Raw genomic sequence first — 20,675 nt, forward strand, 5'->3', positions numbered from 1 at the left:
GCTGAGATGGTGCCACTGCACTCCAGCCTGGGCCACAGAGTGAGACCCCATCTCGAAGAAAAAAGAAAAAAGAGGTTACACAGTGCTTACGATGTGAATAAAACAGATATGATCCCTGCCCTAATTAGGCTTACAATCTGCTGGGAAGAGACAAACAGTATTTATTTATTTACATTTACTGTTTTATTATTAATATAAAGGATATTATAAAAGATACAAATGAAGAAATGTATAGGGTAATTTAAGTTTTTTTGTTGTTGTGGAGGCCGGGTGCAGTGGCTCACCCGGTGGGCAGATCGCTTGAGGCCAGGAATTCAAGGCCAACCTGGCCAACATGGTGAAACCTGATCTCTACTAAAAATACAAAAATTAGCTGTGCATGGTGGTGCATGCCTATAATCCCGGCTACTTGGGAGTCTGAGGCATGAAAATCGCTTGAACCCAGGAGGTGGTGGGGGTTACAGTGACCTGAGATCGTGCCACTGCACTCCAGCCTGGCCAACAGAAAAAAAAAAAAAAGAAGAAGAAGAAAAGAAACTTGTTGAGGTGAGGTCTTACTATGTTGCTGAGGCTGGTTTTAAACTCCTGGCCTCAAGGTGTTCTTCTGCCTTGGCCTCCCAAAGTGCTAGGATTATAGGTGTAAACTACCATGCCTGGTGATGAGCAAATATTTAATTGGAAATTGTGATTAGTGCTCAAAAGGGAAAATAGGAGATACTATAAGCAAGAAAAATGGAGTAGAAGAGGTCTACCTTGGTCGGATCACGAGGTCAGGAGATCGAGACCATCCTGGCTAACACAGTGAAACCCCGTCTCTACTAAAAAGTGCAAAAAACTAGCCGGGCGAGGTGGCGGGCGCCTGTAGTCCCAGCTACCTACTTGGGAGGCTGAGGCAGGAGAATGGCGTAAACCCGGGAGGTGGAGCTTGCAGTGAGCTGAGATCTGGCCACTGCACCCCAGCCTGGGCGACAGAGCGAGACTCCGTCTCAAAAAAAAAAAAAAAAAAAAGAAGAGGTCTACCTTTGCCTGGGCACGGTGGCTCATGCCTGTAATCCCAGCACTTTGGGGAGGTCGGGAGATCGATACCATCCTGGTCAACATGGTGAAACCCCGTCTCTGCTAAAAATACAAAAAAAAATTAGCTGGGGGTGGTGGTGCGCACCTGTAGTCCCAGCTACTTGGGAGGCTGAGGTGTGAGAATTGCTTGAACCCAAGAGGTGGAGGCTGCAGTGAGCCAAGATGGTGCCACTGCACTCCAACCTGGGCAACAGAGTGAGACTCTGTCTCAAAAAAAAATAAAATAAAAAAAGCGGCCCACTTTAGATTGACAACACAGCGGAGGTAAAGTACAGGATGTAGATTCTAGCACCATGTGGGCAGAGTTCAAATACAGGCTCTATCACTTATTGTGTGATTTTGGGGAAGTTATTTATCCTTTCTGTACTCCAGTTTTCTCAGCTCCAATATGGAGATGATAATAATAATGCTTACCTCCTCTGGAGATTCTAAGAATACTCATAGGCTTGTACAAAGGTTTAACAGAGTTGATATATGAAAATGGCTTAAAACAATGTCTAGGCCGGGCCCAGTGGCTCACGCTTGTCATTCCAACACTTTGAGAGGCCAAGGTAGGAGGATCACTTGAGCCAAGGAGTTCAAGACCAGTCTGAGCAACATAGTGAGATCTCATCTCTACAAAAAAGAAAAAAAAATTAAAATTAGCCAGGTTTGGTGCTGGCACACACCTGTAGACCCAGCTACTCTAAAGGCTGATGTGGGAGGATCACTTGAGCCCAGGAGGCCAAGGTTACAGTGAGCTATGATTGTGTCACTGTACTACAGTAGGGTGACAGTGAGACCCTGTCTCAAAACAAAACAAAAACATTGTCTGGCACAGAGTGAGTGCAATATGAGTGTTAACTCTGAGTATTATGTGGGCAGGAAAGGCATTTCTGAAGAAGTAACATGTAAGACTTTAGAAAAAAAATGTAGGAGGCTGGGCATGGTGGCTCACGCCTGTAATCCCAGCACTTTGGGAGGCCGAGGCGGGCAGATCACTTGAGGTCAGGAGTTCAGGACCAGCCTGGTCAACATGGTGAAAACCCATCTCTACTAAAAATACAAAAATTAGGCAGGCGTAGTGGTGTGTGCTTGTAATCCCACCTACTGGGAAGGCTGAGGCAGGAGAATTGCTTGAATCCGGGAGGCAGTGGTTGCAGTGAGCCAAGATCGTGCCACTGCACTCCAGACTGGTTGATGAAGTGAGACTCCATCAAAAAGAAAGAAAGAGAGAAAGAGAGGAAGGGGAGGGGAGGGGAGGAAAAAAAGGCAGAACAGGTGCAGTGGCTCATGCCTGTAATCCCAGCACTTTAGGAGGCTGAGGTGGGCAGACTGCTTGGGCCCAGGAGTTCGAGACCAGCCTGGGAAATGTGGCAAAATTCCATCTCTACAAAAAATATAAAAATGAGTCAGGCATGATGGCATGTGCCTGTAGTGCCAGTTACTTGGAAGGCTAAGGCGGGAGGATTGCTTGAGCCCAGGAGGCGGAGGTTGCGGTGAGCCAAAGTTGTGCCACTGCATTCCAGCCTAGGCAACAGAGTAAGACCCTGTCTCAAAAAAAAAGAAAAAAGGAAAAAAAAGTAAAGAGATAATCTGCTCAGAGTTTCTTGGAGAAAAAAATTCAAATGGAAGAAGATGCTGTTGTTGTTTGGATATTTTTCTTTTTTCTTTTTTAGAGATATTTTTCTTTTTTAGATGTTTATGGGCCGGGCGCGGTGGCTCAAGCCTGTAATCCCAGCACTTTGGGAGGCCGAGACGGGCGGATCACGAGGTCAAGAGATCGAGACCATCCTGGCTAACACGGTGAAACCCCGTCTCTACTAAAAAATACAAAAAAACTAGCCAGGCGAGGTGGCGGGCGCCTGTAGTCCCAGCTACTCGGGAGGCTGAGGCAGGAGAATGGCATAAACCCGGGAGGCGGAGCTTGCAGTGAGCTGAGATCTGGCCACTGCACTCCAGCCCGGGCGACAGAGCGAGACTCCGTCTCAAAAAAAAAAAAAAAAAAAAAAAAAAAGATGTTTATGGCCAGGCACGGTGGCTCACGCCTGTAATCCTAACACTTTGGGAGGCCAAGGCAGGCAGATCACGAGCTCAGGAGATCAAGACCATCCTGGTCAACATGGTGAAACCCCATCGATACTAAAAATACGAAAATTAGTGTGCCTGTAATCCCAGCTATTCAGGAGACTAAGGCAGGAGAATCGCTTGCACCAGGGAGTCGGAGGTTGCAGTGAGCCAAGATCACGCCACTGCACTCCAGCCTGGTGACAGAGCGAGGCTCTGTCAAAAAAAAAAAAAAAAAGAAACTGATGTTTATTTTCCATCAACCTTATTCCCATTTTGCTTAAGAGCCCCTGCAAGGCCGGGCGCGGTGGCTCAAGCCTGTAATCCCAGCACTTTGGGAGGCCGAGACGGGCGGATCACGAGGTCAGGAGATCGAGACCATCCTGGTTAACACGGTGAAACCCCGTCTCTACTAAAAAGTACAAAAAACTAGCCGGGCGAGGTGGCGGGCGCCTGTAGTCCCAGCTACTCCGGAGGCTGAGGCAGGAGAATGGCGTAAACCCGGCAGGAGGAGCTTGCGGTGAGCAGAGATCCCGCCACTGCACTCCAGCCTGGGTGACAGAGCCAGACTCCGTCTCAAAAAAAAAAAAAAAAAAAAAAAAAAAAAAAAAAAAAAAAGAGCCCCTGCAAGAGCCGGGCGTGGTAGCTTATGCCTGTAATCCCAGCACTTTGGGATTACAAAGGCCGAGATGGGCCAATCACTTGAGGTTGGGAGTTCGAGACCAGCCTGACCAACATGGAGAAACCCCGTCTCTTTCTTGTTGATGTGTCCCTCCAGCATGGCACCTTGAAACAGAACTAGCCAGAAAACATCGGGAACATCAGAGCATTCTGCAGCTGTGAGCAGAATTGTAGATGGAGATGCACACGGACATATGGTAGAGCTAACCTGGTCTTGGTTTTCTTTCCTAAAGGAGAGCAGAATGACTGAATATCCCTAAACTTCTCTTTGGCAGACAGTCAATGGGGAATTTTCCACTAATGTGGGAACTCACAAAGACTCCATATGTTTGAAAGAGCCACAGACCTTGAATTCCATTTTGTCAATACATTTTGGTTATGGTTTCAAGTAGCTAAAAGAATCCTTTCACCAACTTGGCCTTTCACCTGTATTAGCACTTTCTCTGAACAGTTCTGTCTGCACAGTAGGTAGTACTATCCTCATTCTATGGATGAGGAACTAGGGTTCAGAGTGGGTGACTTGTCAAATGTCAGAGTTAGATGGTTAGTGCTGGACCCTGGATTTTTTTTTTTTTTTTTTTTTTGACAGAATCTTGCTCTGTTGCCCAGGCTGGAGTACAGTGGCATGATCTTGGCTCACTGCAACCTCCATCTCCTGGGTTCAAGTGATTCTCCTGCCTCAGCCTCCTGAGTAGCTGGGATTACAGACACATGCCCGACTGATTTTTTTTTTTTTTAGACAGTCTTGCTCTGTTGCCCAGGCTAGAGTGCAGTGGCATGATCTCAGCTCACCACAAGCTCCGCCTCCTGATTCAAGCGATTCTCCTGCCTCAGCCTCCCAGGTAGCTGGGATTATAGATGCGTGCCAGTCATCATGCCTAGCTAATTTTTGTATTTTCAGTAGAGATGGGGTTTCACTGTGTTGGCCAGGCTGGTCTTGAACTCCTGACTTCATGATCTGCCCTCCTGGGCCTCCCAAAGTGCTGGGATTACAGGCATGAGCCACCACACCCAACCTGGAGCTTGGATTTCAAGCCAACTATGTTTGATCTCTTCCCACTAAGCTATCATAGCTCTACACTCCAGGAGGTCCTATTTCTAACCTGAGCTGTTTTCTCTATTTCCTGGACATAGCGACAGTTTCAGAGACTGGAGTTCTTTGAAACAGACATAAGAGAGGGAGCCACCTCTCTATTTTCAGGAAAGATACAGAGAACCTATGGTTATGAACTAAATCAAAGATAATGTAGATGAATACATCTAGAGACATTGTTCATTTATAGTCAGGAATAGCTTTTCCCTTGAAAGAGAACTCTGTGCCAGCTGCTGGGTGCTGATCACTTTTATTTACATTATGTCATGTATTCACCACCACAACTGCGATATAAATCTTTTTTCTTTTTTTTTTTTTTTTTCCCGGAACAGAGTCTTGTTCTGTCACCCGGGCTAGAGTGCAGTGGCACTGTATCGGCTCACTGCAACCTCCAACTCCCGGATTCAAGCAATTCTGCCTCAGACTCCTCAGTAGCGTGGATTACAGGCACCCACCACCACGCCTGGCTAATTTTTGTATTTTTAGTAGAGACGGGGGTTTCACCATGTTGGCCAGGCTGGTCTGGAACTCCTGACGTCGTGATCTGCCCGCCTCCGCCTCCCGAAGTGCTGGGCTTATAGGCGTGAGCCACCGCGCCCAGCCTATGATAGAAACCTTATTAGCTCCATGGTTACAAGCAGACAGCCCTGAGGCCCGGAGGAAAGTAACTTCCCCAGAACTTTTTATTTCTTGCACTCTTGGCAATCATCCCTAGTTGTCTTTTTGTTTGATCTCTCTTTAAGACTGTATGCTCCTGGAGGCCAAGGGTGGTGGTGTCTGGCTCAGCATAGCACTTGCCATAATTACAAATGGCAATTATGGAATAAATCAGCTGTTCAAAGCACCAAATCCTGAGCCGGCCCGAAGACTGCGCAGGCAGATTGCGTGCTCAACTCTCCCCTTTTGAAACTGTTAACAATCGTCGTAACTGGAAATGTAACTGTTATACCGCCCCCTTTTATTTATTTATTTATTTTTGAGACGGAGTTTTCGCGCTGTTGCCCAAGCTGGAGTGAGGTGGCGCCCGGCCCTGTTAGCCGGTTATAGAGTAGATCAGCTGCCGCAGGAATTTGGATTCCCCAAACGAACGCCCGAACCCGGCTTTGCGCAAATCGTTTCCAAGTAGCCCCGGCTTATTTATTCCTTCTGGGAGGGAGGGACCCAGAGAGGGCCCAGCCCGCGTGGTTCCCCAGAAATGCACAACCCGGCGTCCACTCCGGGTCTGGGGACCTCCCTCCACCGCCAGCCCAGGAAGGCAGCGCCGGGCCCTCGGGACGGAGCAGGCAGGATAGAGCGGTTAGCCTGGACGCTCTTCCGGGTTCTGGGAGGAGGGCCCATACCTAAGCCCCGCCCCTCCGGGGCGGAGTCACGGCTCGCGACTGGCCTAAATCGCCGCAGGTAATGCGGTCCCGGGCTGGAGGGTTGGGGGCGAGGGTCCCCGGATACCGGGTCTGTTACAGTCTCGGGCTGGGGGTCCGAATCCTTTAGGAGAGTGGGCCCAAGCCGGGTGGAAAGAACTGAGAAGGCCTTCCCTGGCTCCGTCCTGGCCACTTTGACCGAACCAGCCTGTTCTCTCCCGACCCCGTCTCCTATCCCCTAGAACTGCCACGTGGGGATGAGATTTACCGGGCAGGTAGCGGCGGCGGCTGCGGGAGGTCCCGCCCACGTGAAGCCAACCTATCTGAGCTCTGGACTTTGGGGACAGTTGTCAGCGGCCTAGGCCGCAGGTGGGATTTATCCATTCATCTCTCAATCTATTTTCTTTCTTCATTCACTAGCCACTCCCCCACTTCTACTCTATGCCAGGTCCATTGGTAGGTTCTCGAAATGGATCTGACAGGCCCAGCCCTCTAGGAACTTAGTCTAGTGGAGTTTAATCTAGAATCTAGTCTAGAAGCTTTAAATAGATAAACAATACAAATGATTCCTGCAGTGGCGGTGGCTTAATACCTTAAGAGCCCAGTGGGTGGAAGAAGGAAGTAACGTGGAAGGGGGTGAAAGAGAAAAGGGCAAATCAGGGAAGGTTTCACCAGGGAAGGGACTTTTGACTGGGTTTTGAAGGTTAACTAGGAGTTTGCCAACTTCCCAGAAGGGAAGCGACATTACAAATAGGGGAAGCAGAATAGGCTACGAAATTATGAAAAGGCCTGCCATATTATAAGAACTGCAAAAAAACCAATAATGCAAGAGATTACGGAGGTGAGTTCACGGAAAAAAGCTTGACAGCAGAAGGCCTTACTTTCTATGCTATGCTGAGGCCAAGATTTATCCTAGAGCTCAGTATTTCTCAGCCTCTTTAAATATTTTGTCCTTTGGGCGGGGAACAGTGGCTCATACCTGTAATCCCAGCTCTTTAGGAGGCTAGGAGTTTGAGACCAGCCTGGACAACATAGGGAAACCGCATTTCTTTTTTTTCTTTTCTTTTTTTCTTTTTTTTTTTTTTTTTTTTTTGAGACAGAGTCTCGCTCTGTTGCCAGGCTGGAGTGCAGTGGCGTGATTTCGACTCACTCACTCTGCCTCTTGTGTTCAAGCAATTTTCATGCCTCATCCTCCCAAGTAGCTGGGACTACAGGCACGTGCCACCACACCCAGCTAATTTTTTTTTTTTTTGTATTTTTAGTAAAGATGGGGTTTCACCATGTTGGCCAGGATGGTATCCATCTCCTGACCTTGTGATCCGCCCATCTTGGCCTCCCAAAGTGCTGGGATTACAGGCGTGAGCCACCGTGCCCAGCCCCGTTTCTATTTTTAATTAAAAAATAAATAAATGGCCGGGCTCAGTGGCTCACGCCTGTAATGCCAGCATTTTGGGAGGCCGAGGCGGGCCAAGTTCAAGACCAGCCTGGCGAACATAGTGAAACCCCATCTCTATGAAAAATACAAAAAAAATTAGCTGGGCGTGGTGGCACTTGCCTGTAGTCCCAGCTTATTCAAGAGGCTGAGGCAGGAGAATAGCTTGAACCTGGGCGGCGGACATTGCAGTGAGCCGAGATGGCGCCGCTGCACTCCAGGCTGCGTGACAGAGTGAGACTCCATCTCAATACATTGATAAATAAAGCTGCTGCCCTGGCACAGTGGCTCACACCTGTAATCCCAGCGCTTTGGGAGGCCGAGACGGGCGGATCACTTGAGGTCAGGAGTTTGAGACCAGCTTGGTCAACATGATGAAACCCCGTATCTACTAAAAATACAAAAATTAGCCAGGCGTTTTGGCTGGTGCCTGCAATATGAGCTACTCGGGAGGTTAAGGCCAGACAATTGTTTGAACCCAGGAGGCGGAGGCTACAGTGAACCACGATCCTGCCACTGCACTCCAGCCTCAGTGACAGAGTGACACTCCATCTCAGAAAAAAATAAAAAAATAAAAAATAACGCCGGGCACGGTGGCTCACGCCTGTAATCGCAGCACTTTGGGAGGATGAGGCGAGCAGATCACCTGAGGTCAGGAGTTAGTGACCAGCCTGGCCAACATGGTGAAACCCCATCTCTACTAGAAAAACTAGAAAAATGAGCCAGGCGTGGGTGGGCGCCTGTAATCTCAGCTATGCAGGAGGCTGAGAAAGGAGAATCATTTGAACCAGGGAGAGGGAGATTGCAGTAAGCAGAAATCGCACCACTACACTCCAACCTGTGCAACACAGCGAGACTCCATCTAAAAAAAAAATAAGAATAAAAATAAATACATCGGCCAGGCATGGTGCGTCACCTGAGGTCAGGAGTTCGAGACCAGCCTGACCAACATGGTGAAACTCCATCTCTACTAAAAATACAAAACTTAGCCGGGCGTGGTGGCACATGTCTGTAATCCCAGCTACTCGGGAGGCTGAGGGAGGAGAATCGCTTGAACTTGGGGGGCAGAGGTTGCCATGAGCCAATATCGTGCCATTGCACTCCAGCCTGAGCAACAAGAGCGAAAATCCGTCTCAAATAAATAAATAAAAAATAAAGATGAAAAGTTGGTGGTGCTTATTCAAATTAGTCAGGCCCTAGAAATTAGTACATTCAACAGGAAAGGTTTAAAAAGGAGGTTGAATTGATTAAGATGATCATCATAAGTGTCTAAAAAGTGCCTTTCTTTCTTATGCATAGGACACCATGAAGCAGCTGCCAGTCTTGAAACCTGGAGACAAGCCCAGGAAAGCAACATGGTCTGTAACGAAGGATCCAGACACAGAAAAGCATGAGTTTTTGTTTCATTTATAAGTAGTTTACTAACATATTTGATCATCAACAAAAAAGGGTAGAGACGAAACCGTCTGCAGTTGCTGGTAATTAGACTCAAACTGTCTGAGAAGGTCTTCAGAGGAAAGATGGGGGGGCAGTAATTATCACAGAGCAGATGTTGATTTTATTAAAATCAATTTACCAGAAAGAGTAAGGCACTGACCATCTGGCATCGTCAGCTCCAATGCTGTGTCTTCCCCCGAGCTCTGACTCATTTCTAAGATTTTTAGGAAATTAGATTTGGATTAAACTGGCTTCACTGTTTCTTGGCTGTTTGTTCAACCAACCCTTTATTCCACAATTAACATTGGCCTGATGGGGGCAGCTGCTGTGTGGGTGTGGGTGCTGTGTGGGAGGTAGAATTGTAAATAGTCTCTGTGTACTGGAGACTACAGACTAAGCAGGTGATGGTGATGAAATGTGATCTGCTCTAAGGTAGGGCCCACAGAAGGCTGTAGAGAGGTGGCAGTTCTTCAACAGGACCTTGAAGGAGAGACTCCAGTCTGGCTTCCATGCATCTGTCTTGCTATGTACCCAGAATACAGCCAATCATGGCATTTCCTAGTTTAAAGCCCTTTTGTGCCTCCCTATTGGTGTTGGGATAAAAATCAGATTCCTGGGCTGGGCACAGTGGCTCATGCCTGTAATCCCAGCACGTTGGGAGGCCAAGGTGGGTGGATATCCTGAGGTCAGGAGTTCGAGACCAGCCTGACCAATACGGCGAAACCCCATCTCAACTACAAATACAAAAATTAGCCAGCATTGTAGTATGTGACTGTAGTCCCAGCTACTAGGGAGGCTGAGACAGGAGAATTGCTTGAATCCGGGAGGTGGAGGTTGCAGTGAGCTGAGATCATGCCATTGTACTCCAGCATGGGCCACAGAGCAAGAATACGTCTCAAAAAAAAAAAAAAAAAAAAAAAAAATCAGACTCCTGGCCAGGCGCAATGGCTCATGCCTATAATCCTAGCACTTTGGGAGGCGGAGGTGGGTGGATCACTTGAAGCCATGAGTTTGAGACCAGTCTGGCCAACATGGCAAAACCCCATCTCTACTAAAAATAGAAAAATTAGCCAGGCATGGTGGTGCATGCCTGTAATCCCGGCCACTCAGGAGGCTGAGGCAGGAGAATTGCTTGAACCTGGGAGGTGGAGACTGCAGTGAGCTGATATGGTGCCACTGCACTCCAGCCTGGGCAACAGAGGGAGGAAGACTCCATCTCAAAAACAAACAGAAAAACAAAAAATTAGATTTCTTAAACTGGCCCAGTGGTCCCTGCAAAATGTTTCTGCCTGTTTTTTCAACCTCAAATCCCATGACTTGTTACTTTGTTCTCTTTCTCTTCTTTACTCTGCCCTGCACTGTTCCACTCAGGAGCTGCTCATGCTGATCTCTCCTCTTGGACTGCTCTTTCCCTCCACCTTTCGTCCCTCTCTTTGCCCAGCTTATTTTATTTTATTTTTGAGACAAGGTCTTCCTGTGGCTAGCCACCCAGGCTGGAATGCAGTGGTACAATTGTGGCTCATTATAGCCTCGACCTCCTGGCCTCAAGTAACCCTCCCATCTCCATCTCCCAAGTAACTGGGACTATGGGTATGTACTACCATGCCCAGCTAATTTTTTTTTTTTTTTTTTTTTTTTTTTTTTTTAATAGAGACACAGTCTCTCTATGTTGCCCAGGCTGGTCTCAAACTCCTGGGCTCAGGTGATCTTCCCACTCCAGCCTCCCAAAGTGCTAGGATTACAGGTGTGAGCCACCACACCTGGCCTGCCCAGCTAATTTCTACTCATACTTCAGATCTCTATCCAAATGGTGCTTCTTCAGGAAGCCTTCTCTGATCACCTTATCTCCCTGGCTCCTTACAGGGTGAGACCCTCGTAAGACATGCATGTCCTCATGCTATATATTCTGTACTCCTTTCTACTACAATTGAAGTGAAACAGATAGTTGTGAAACTGTTTAATGTTTCTTTTCCCACCTAGTCTGTAAGGGCTATCAAGGCAGGGACTTTTTTTTGTGATATCCACCATCTCTGGATGGCTGTGTGCTTTTGGGATAAATTACTCAACCTTTCTAAGCCTCAGTTCCTCCGTTGTAAAACTCAGATGATAGTAACAGCTGTTATCCTCAAAGAGTGTTTTTGTTTTTGTTTTTGAGACAGAGTCTCGCTCTATCACCAGGTTGGAGTGCAGTGGCACGATCTCGGCTCACTGCAACTTCCGCCTCCCTGGTTCAAGCGATCCTGCCTCAGCCTCCCGAGTAGCTAGGACTGCAGGTGCGCACCACCACACCCAGGTAATTTTTGTATTTTTAGTAGAGACGGGGTTTCATCATGTTGGCCAGGATGGTCTCGATCTCTTGACCTCATGATCTGCCTGCCTCAGCCTCCCAATGTGCTGGGATTACAGGTGTGAGCCACTGCACCCGGCCCTCAAAGGGTTTTTGTGTAGATTAAGTGACATCAGAATAGAGATCTGAATGGGAAACAGATTTGGCCACCACTGATGAATATATAGATGAGTGGTAATTGAAGTTATCACTACAGATAACATTAATCAGGTAAGCAAATGTAAACTGAGGAAAACAGAACTCAAGGTTGACTGAGAGTCAGGAGGTGGCTGGTAGGGAAGGAGTAGGAGAAAGAAGCAGAAAGGACAGCCAGAAAGGTGAGTGCAGAACCAAAGGAAGGGATGTGGGAAAGCCAGGCTGGGAGAAAGGCACAAGAAGAAGGGAGTCCCAAACACCAGAGAGGTCAAATAAGACAGGGCCTGAAAAACAGCTACAGAAATTTGTTTTCCAATCAGGAAGCTTGAAGTGTGTTTTCTCAGTCAGCATTCAGAATCACTGTGGAGAGTGGAATGGGCCGAGTGCAGTGGGCACATCCATTTAATCTTAGGACTTAGGGAGACCAGGGCAGAAGGATTGCGTGAGGCTGGGAGTTCAAGACCAACCTGGACAACATAGCGAGACCCCTGTCTCTATTTAATAAAATAGAGAGAGACTCTGGCTGGGCACAGTGGCTCACGCCTGTAATCTCAGCACTTTGGGAGGCTGAGGCAGGTGGATCACAAGATCAGGAGTTCGAGACCAGCCTGGCCAACATAGTGAAACCCCATCTCTACTAAAAATACAAAAATTAGCCAGGCATGGTGGTGTGTACCTGTAGTCCCAGCTGCTCAGGAGGCTGAGACAGGAGAATCACTTAAAGCCAGGAAGCGGAGGTTATGGTGAGCCAAGATTGCACTACTGCACTCCAGCCTGGGCAACAGAGTGAGACTCCATCTCAAAAAAAAGAAAAAAGAGAGAGAGAGATAATGGAATGACCAAATCCTGTATGTGATTTTTCAGAGTGCTAGCTTTGGCTTCCATCAGATTGAGCTTTATGAGTAATCTGGAAAAGCTCTGAAATCAGTAAATTCTGGATAATTTTTTTGATGGGGAGGAATCATTGGCTTGTGGCAAGAGCCCCGGGGCTGTTGGTTCCCATGTGGTGGCACATAAAGCTCTCACCACCATTTATTGAGTCCTTCACTGCCCTGTTTTGACGTCTTGTCTTAGTCTTCATAATGATCTTTTGCAGTATAGAACTATTGCTGTCCTCATTTCACAAATGAGTAAACTAAAGTTCAGAAAGGTTAAGTGACTTCCAAAAGGTCACACATCGAGGAAATACCTGAGCTGGAATTTGAACCAGATCTGTCTGAATTCGTACGCCATGTTCACAGCCACCATCCTGTGCCAAGACACATCACTGAACATTTCTGGATATCAGTTTCCCTATCTACCAAATGGGGAAAAATATAGCCCAGTGCATTCCTACCAGATAACTGTGAGATGAAGACGGTGACAAAATGGAAAAGTCAAAGACTATGTGCAAAGGGGAGGTACTATTATTAATCGGAGAAGTGCTGCTTTGTTGGGTACAATCTGAAGTGTCTGCATAAGACCCTTCATTCTGGTGAATATTTCATGAGGAATGGAAAGAACACACTACTGCGTTTATTCTGTGCTCAGGCCTCCTGAATACATCCTTCCTTTGGCAGGTACACCTTGACTCTCCCTGGAGACAGCCCCTGTGCTCGAGTTGGCCACAGCTGTTCGTATTTACCCCCAGTTGGTAATGCCAAGAGAGGGAAGGTCTTCATCGTTGGCGGAGCAAATCCAAACAGAAGCTTCTCAGATGTACACGCCATGGATCTGGGTAAGACCAGCAGCTGCGGAGTACGTGCCCTGTGGCCAGAGAACAGGGCTGTGTGCTGCTAGCCATTAGCAGGGCATTCCTAAAAACACTAGCAGGGTTTTCCTATAAGAAAAAATGGCCAGGGCTAGGTCCAGTGGCTCACGCCTCTAGTTCCAGCACTGTGGGAGGCCAAGGCAGGCGGATCGCCTGAGGTTAGAGTTTGAGACCAGCCTGACCAATATGATGAAACCCCGTCTCCACTAAAAATACAAAAAAATTAACCGGGTGTGGTGGTGGGCACCTGTAGTCCCAGCTACTCAGGAGGCTGAGACAGGAGAATTACTTGAACCGCGGAGACAGAAGTTACACCGAGCCAAGATCGTGCTACTGCACTCCAGCCTGGGCGACAGAGCGAGACTCAGTCTCAAAAAAAAAAAAGAAAAACTGAATATCACTGACAGATCCCTAAGGTTTCTTAGCAGGCCCCTGGCACACAGTCATCTGACCAATACCTCCTTGTTTAGGGGGAGAGAACCCTTATGGAGCCTTGGTTGTCCAGCCATTTATTCATCAAATATTTCTGTAGGATACATCGAGGACTACCACCACTCATTCTATCCACATATCCAATATATCACCAAGCCCTACTTATCTCTTATCTTTGTTTTTTTTGAGATAGAGTTTCGCTTTTATTGCCCAGGCTGAAGTGCAGTGGCACGATCTTCGCTCACTGCAACCTCCACCTCCCAGGTTCAAGCAATTCTCCTGCCTCAGCCTCCTGAGTAGCTGGGATTACAGGCATGCGCCACCATGCCCAGCTAATTTTTTTTTTTTTTTTTTTTTTTTTTTTTGAGACGGAGTCTCACTCTGTCGCCAAGGCTGGAGCCATGCAGTGGTGCGATCTCAGCTCACTGCAACCTCAGCCTTCTGGGTTCAAGCAATTCTCCTGCCTCAGCCTCCTGGGTAGCTGGGATTACAGGCACCCACCACTACGCCCAGCTAATCTTTCTATTTTTAGTAGAGACTGGGTTTCACCATGTTGGCCAAGCTGGTCTCAAACTCCAGACCTCGTGATTCGCCCTCCTCGGCCTCCCAAAATGCTGGGATTACAGGCATGAGCCACCGCGCCTAGCCCCAACCTCATTTCTTGGCTCTCTCCAACCCACATATCTCTTATCTTTATCCATGTCTGTCCATTTCCACTACTTCTAGTGTAGTCTAAGCCACTGTTGTCTCTCAACTAGACTTACAATAGCCTCCTCACCAGTCTCCCTACTTCCAGGTTTACCCACTTTACAGTGTATTTTCTGTACCTAGCCAGCGAATAGCATCTAAAATACAAATCTGACCATGTCACTCCCTATTTCAGACCTTTCTCAACCTCACCCTTTTTTTTTAGATCTAGTCTTGCTCTATGGCCCAGGCTGGAGTGCAGTGGTGCCATGAGCTCGGCTCACTGCAACCTCTGCCCCCTGGGTTCAAGTGATTTTCCTGCCTCAGCCTCCTGAATAGCTGGGATTACAGGTGCGTGCCACCACACCCGGCTAATTTTCGTATTTTTAGTAGAGACGGGGTTTCACCATGTTAATCAGGCTGGTCTTCAAATCCTGACCTTGTGATCCTCCCACCTCGGCCTCACAAAGTGCTGGTATTATGGGCGTGAGCCACCTCACTGGCCTTTTTTTTTTTTTTTTTTTTTTTTGCGGCAGTGTGTCACTGTCACCCAGACTGGAGTGCAGTGGCATAATCTTGGCTCACTGCAACCTCTGCCTCGCGGGTTCAAGCAATTCTCCTGCCTTAGCCTCCCAATAAGCTGCGATTACAGGCGCGTGCCACTAGCCTGGCTAATTTTTGTATTTTTAGTAGAGATGGGGTTTCACCATGTTGGCCAGGCTGGTCTCAAACTTCTGACCTCAAGTAATCTGCTTGCGTCGGCCTCCCAAAGTGCTGGGATTACAGGCGTAAGCCACTGCGCCCGGCCCCAACCTCATTTCTTGGCTCTCTCCAACCCACATTTGCTGCACTGGATGTCCTTCAGTTCCTTGAACACAGCTTGAGCTCTCTGGCCTCCACGCCTTTGCACACACAGATTCCTCTGCTAGGAATGTTTTTCCCTTTTTCTTATCATCTGGCTACTCCATATCTTTCAGATTTCAGATTAAATGTCTCTTCTGCCAGGAACCTTTCCCGTTACCTCTGGACTCGTTCAGGCACTACATGACTCTGTATGTCCATAGTCTCATGTGCTCTTCTATCCTGTCTGCCTTCACAGCCCTATCACATGTGATTGTTTCCTGTCCATCTGCCCCACAAGAACATAAGCTCCTTAGAAACAGGTAGCATGTTTTCCTCATCATTGTATCCCAGACACTACCACAGGGCTTAGAACAGAGTGGGTGCTCTGTAAGTATTTGAATGAATGAATGAATGAATGAATGAATGAATGAATGAATGAACCTGCTAATAAGAAATGATAGGCCGGGCGCGGTGGCTCAAGCCTGTAATCCCAGCACTTTGGGAGGCCGAGATGGGCGGATCACGAGGTCAGGAGATCGAGACCATCCTGGCTAACACGGTGAAACCCCGTCTCTACTAAAAACACAAAAAACTAGCCGGGCGAAGTGGCGGGCGCCTGTAGTCCCAGCTACTCGGGAGGCTGAGGCAGGAGAATGGCGTAAACCCGGGAGGCGGAGCTTGCAGTGAGCTGAGATCCGGCCACTGCACTCCAGCCCGGGCGACAGAGCAAGACTCCGTCTCCAAAAAAAAAAAAAAAAGAAATGATTATTACCTGGGCACAGTGGCTCAGGCCTGTAATCCCAGCACTTTGGGAGGCCGAGGCAGGCAGATCATGAGGTGAGGAGATGGAGACCATCCTGGCCAACATGGTGAAACCCTGTCTCTACTAAAAATACAAAAAAAATTAGCTGGGTGTGATGGCGTGTGCCCGTAGTCCTAGCTGAGGCAGGAGAATCGCTTGTATCTGGGAGGCAGAGGTTGCAGTGAGCCAAGATTACACCACTGCACTACAGTCTGGTGACAGAGCAAGACTCTGTCTCAAAAACATAAAATAAAATAAAGAAACCATTATTCTTTGCTCTACACAAGGGCAGAAGTTGAACAATGGTGGCCCACTTACGTATTTTGTTAGGTCCACGTAACATTTCCATATTGTTTTCATCTTGTTTTTTTTTTTGTTTTTTTGTTTTTTTTTGAAATGGAGTCTCAAACTGTCATCCAGTCTGGAGTGCAGTGGCATGATCTTGGCTCACTGCAACCTCCACCTCCTGGGTTAAAGTGATTCTCCTGGGCCAGGCACCGTGGCTCACGCCTGTAATCCTAGCACTTTGGGAGGCCGAGGCGGGCAGATCATCAGGTCAGGAGATTGAGACTATGCTGGCTAACACGGTGAAACCCCATCTCTATTAAAAATACAAAAAAAATTAGCCAGGCTTGGTGGCGGGCATCTGTAGTCCCAGCTACTTGGGAGGCTGAGACAGGAGAATGGCATGAACCCGGGAGGCGGAGGTTGCAGTGAGCTGAGATCGAGCCACTGCACTCCAGCCTGGGTGACAGAGCGATAGTCCGTCTCAAAAAAAAAAAAAAGTGATTCTCCTGCCTCATACTCCCAAGTAGCTGGGACTACAGGTGTGCGCCACCATGCCCTGCTGATTTTTGTATTTTTAGTAGAGATGGGGTTTCACCATGTTGGCCAGTCTGGTCTTCAACTCGTGACCTCAAGTGATCCACCCACCTCAGCCTCCCTAAGTGCTAGGATTACATGCATAAGCCACCACACCCAGCCTAATCTTAAATTGTTTACCAACCAATCATGCAGAAATCTATATAGACATTTAAATGGTTTGGCTTCTCTTGATAATGTTGGAAAATCTAATGTCATTAGGCCTGCTTGTCTACATGGCAACAATTATTTGGAACTGAGCTGCCACCTATCAAGAGGGCTCTTATTTCAGTTTGCCACAGTCTTTGTTACTCCTGCCTAGGCATTTGAATTTCTACTCCCTGCACTAAAAAAATCAAAGGTAGGCTGGACGAAGTGTAATCCCCCAGCACTTTAGGAGGCCGAGGCAGGCAGATCACTTGAGGTCAGGAGTTCGAGGCCAGCCTGGCCAACATGGTGAAACCCCCATCTCTACTAAAAATACAAAAATTAGCCAGGCATGGTGGCGCACGCCTGTAATCCCAGTTACTTGGGAGGCTGAGGCAGGAGAATTGCTTGAGCCTGGGAGGCGGAGGTTGCAGTGAGCTGACATCGCGCCAGTGCACTCCTTGCTCCAGAGCAAGACTCCATCTCAAAAAAAAAAAAAAAAAGGTAAATTAAATCACTTCTAGCCCTCAATTACATTAAATTAGTTCAGTTACGTCTTTATTGAAACCTATTAATAGCTTGGTGACCCTGGCTACACCATCTCAACCATCTGGACCTCAGTGCCCTATAAAGTAGGGATAATAACTTGCTTCAGATCTAACAAGATAATGCCTGTAAAGGTCTTGTATAATTGCTTAACCAAGTAAAATAACTACTATTAATAATAAAGGTTAGACTTTGTTTGTTTGTTTGTTTGTTTTTTGAGACAGAGTCTCGCTCTGTCACCCAGGCTGGAGTGCAGTGAGATCTCGGCTCACTGCAAGCTCCGCCTCCCAGGTTCATGCCATTCTCCTGCCTCAGCCTCCTGAGTAGCTGGGACTACAGGCGCCCGCCACCGTGCCCGGCTAATTTTTAGTAGAGACGGGATTTCACCATGTTAGCCAGGATGGTCTTGATCTCGTGACCTCGTGATCCGCCTGCCTCGGCCTCCCAAAGTGCTGGGATTACAGGTGTGAGCCACCGCTCCTGGCCAACGTTAGGTATTATTATTCTGTGAACTTATTTTAGCCAGCCATCATTTATTTGCAAGTAACAGAATCCCACTTAAACCAGAGGAAAAAGGAGGAATTTATTTAGTCAGATACAAGTGTATTTCTTTCTTTCTTTTTCTTTTTTTTTTTTTTTTTTGAGATGGAGTCTTGCTGTCTTCCCAGACTGGAGTACAGTGGCACAATCTCAGCTTGCTGCAACCTCTGCTTGGTTAACCAAGTAAAATAACCCTGGGTTCAAGCGATTCCCCTGCCTCAGCCTCCCAAGTAGCTGGGACTACAGGCACATGCCACTATGCTCGGCTAATTTTTTTGTATTTTAGTAGAGACGAAGTTTCACCATGTTGGCCAGGATGGTCTCGATCTCCTGACCTCATGATCCACCCACCTGGGCCTCCCAAAGTGCTGGGATTACAGGCATGAGCCACTGCGCCTGGCCGATACAGGCGTGTTTCAAAGAATTCAAGAACAGGAAGTAGAGCCCAGGAGCATGAGAAAGTGGAAGCACTTGATCTGATTGGCTCATTCTGGTTTCATTGGCTACCTTCAACCCAATCAGCTAAAGCTACAAAGTCAAAGTGTAGTACAAACATATCATCTGGGATCTACCCTTGTGGTTGACAAAGTGGGGACAGTTTCCATAGAACAGGGTCTATGGACTAGGCAGACAGCCCCCTAAGCATCTATTATAGAACTTTCTGGAGGTTGACAACATGCCCTTTAAGTGATTCGGTGGCTTTCATTTATGTTTATGGCCCTCTTCTCACAACCCTCCCCAAGTGTGCCAACCAGTATAACAGTTGGCAGCCCCAATCTAGGAACTGGGTGAAATGTTTTCCAGGAGAACACCAGTGGGACTTAGTTACCTGCAAGGGCCTCTTGCCCCGCTATGAACATGCTAGCTTCATTCCCTCCTGCACATCTGACCATATCTGGGTATTTGGAGGTGCCAACCAATCAGGAAATCGAAATTGTCTACAAGTCCTGAATCCTGGTAAGTAGCCAAAGCTTATTTTATTTATGTACATATAAATGTTCGTGTGTGTGTGTGTGTGTATATATATATATCTCCAATTATAATTCCAGTACATTTGGATTATACTGATTACCATTTAACTTTGCTGACATCATAGAAAATAGGAATTTTAACTTTTAGCATAATCTGAAAACAACAGAATAAAAACAATTGTTGGTAACACGTATAATTTTTAACTTGTTAAATGTCAAAGCTGGAAGGGACTTCAGAGAACAGCTATGCCAAATGGGCAACTCAGGTTTATCAGGGGGAAAGTGAATTTCCTAAAGTCACAAGAGGCCTGGCATGGTAGCTCATGCCTGTAATCCCAGCACTTTGGGAGGCCGAGGCAGGCAGATCACTTGAGGTCAGGAGTTTGAGATCGGCCTGGCCAATATGGTGAAACCCTATCTCTACTAAAAATACAAAAATTAGCTGGGCATGGTGGTGGGCATCTATAATCCCAGCTACTCAGGAGGCTGAGGCAGGAGAATCGCTTGAACCCAGGAGGCGGAGATTGCAGTGGGCTGGGATCGTGCCACTGCACTCCAGCCTGGGCAACAGGGTGAGACTCTGTCTCAAAAAAAAAAGGAAAAAAAAATTTAAAAAAAATAAAGTCACTAGAGAGTCAGTGACTGAGCCAGGCTTAGAACCCAAGTCACCTAGATTAGTGGTCCTCCAGAGGTCCTCCCTGGGAGACGTTTGGCCATATCTGAAAACATTTTGGGTTATCACAACTGGGGGTAGGGTGGGCTACTGGCTTCTAGGGGTAGAGGCCAGATATGCTGTGTATATATCCTGTCATGCCTAAGACAGCCACCACAGGGAAGAATTATCTGGTCTAAAATGTCAGTAGTGCCAAAGTTAAGAAACACTGACCTGGATCCTCCTAGTATGTTTCTTTTTTTTTTTTTTTTTTTTTGAGATGGAGTCTCGCTCTGTCGCCCAGGCTGGAGTGCAGTGGCACGATCTCAGCTCACTGCAAGCTCTGCCTCCTGGGTTTATACCATTCTCCTGCCTCAGCCTTCCGAGTAGCTGGGACTACAGGCACCTGCCACCTCGCCCGGCTAGTTTTTTGTATTTTTTAGTAGAGACAGGGTTTCACCGTGTTAGCCAGGATGGTCTCGATCTTCTGACCTCGTGATCCGCCCGTCTCGGCCTCCCAAAGAGCTGGGATTACAGGCTTGAGCCACCGCGCCTGGCCCCTAGTATGTTTCTTTTAGCCAAAAGTACAAAGTTCCTAACTTGTCTCACTAACAAAACATTTTGTTTGTTCGTTTTGTTTGTTTGTTTGTTTTTGTTTTTCATACGTTCCTGTTTCCATCACTGGCAGTTTTATCATAGAGGAAGCAGTTTGGGAACATCACAACTGACAGGAGGTGGCTAAACCACCTGTGGGGAAGTGGACTTATCTTTTTGCCTTTTGTTTGTTTTTGTTTTTCTCTTTACAAATATTATTTATGTTCATTGTAAAATACTTGAA

The 20,675-nt window shown here is 47.3% G+C and overlaps 1 protein-coding gene across 5 annotated transcripts in view; it reads left to right on the forward strand.

Moving 5' to 3' along the window:
• Nucleotides 1-6,226: 6,226 nt before the first annotated feature.
• RABEPK (Rab9 effector protein with kelch motifs) overlaps nt 6,227-20,675 on the forward strand; it is a 35,744-nt gene continuing 21,295 nt past the window's right edge. For 4 of the 5 annotated variants that reach the window (XM_037994015.2, XM_037994009.2, XM_037994011.2 and 1 more), the window contains exons 1-4: nt 6,227-6,295; nt 8,987-9,045; nt 13,166-13,323; nt 19,019-19,171. In XM_037994015.2, coding sequence (XP_037849943.1) covers nt 8,993-9,045; nt 13,166-13,323; nt 19,019-19,171 — 364 coding nt within the window. In that variant the 5' untranslated portion in view covers nt 6,227-6,295; nt 8,987-8,992. Of the gene's footprint in view, nt 6,625-8,986; nt 9,046-13,165; nt 13,324-19,018; nt 19,172-20,675 lie in introns of all 5 variants that reach the window. The other variant, XM_037994010.2, reaches the window with a different exon arrangement.

The sequence above is a fragment of the Chlorocebus sabaeus genome, chromosome 12, assembly GCF_047675955.1.
Source record: "Chlorocebus sabaeus isolate Y175 chromosome 12, mChlSab1.0.hap1, whole genome shotgun sequence".
NCBI lineage: Eukaryota > Metazoa > Chordata > Mammalia > Primates > Cercopithecidae > Chlorocebus > Chlorocebus sabaeus.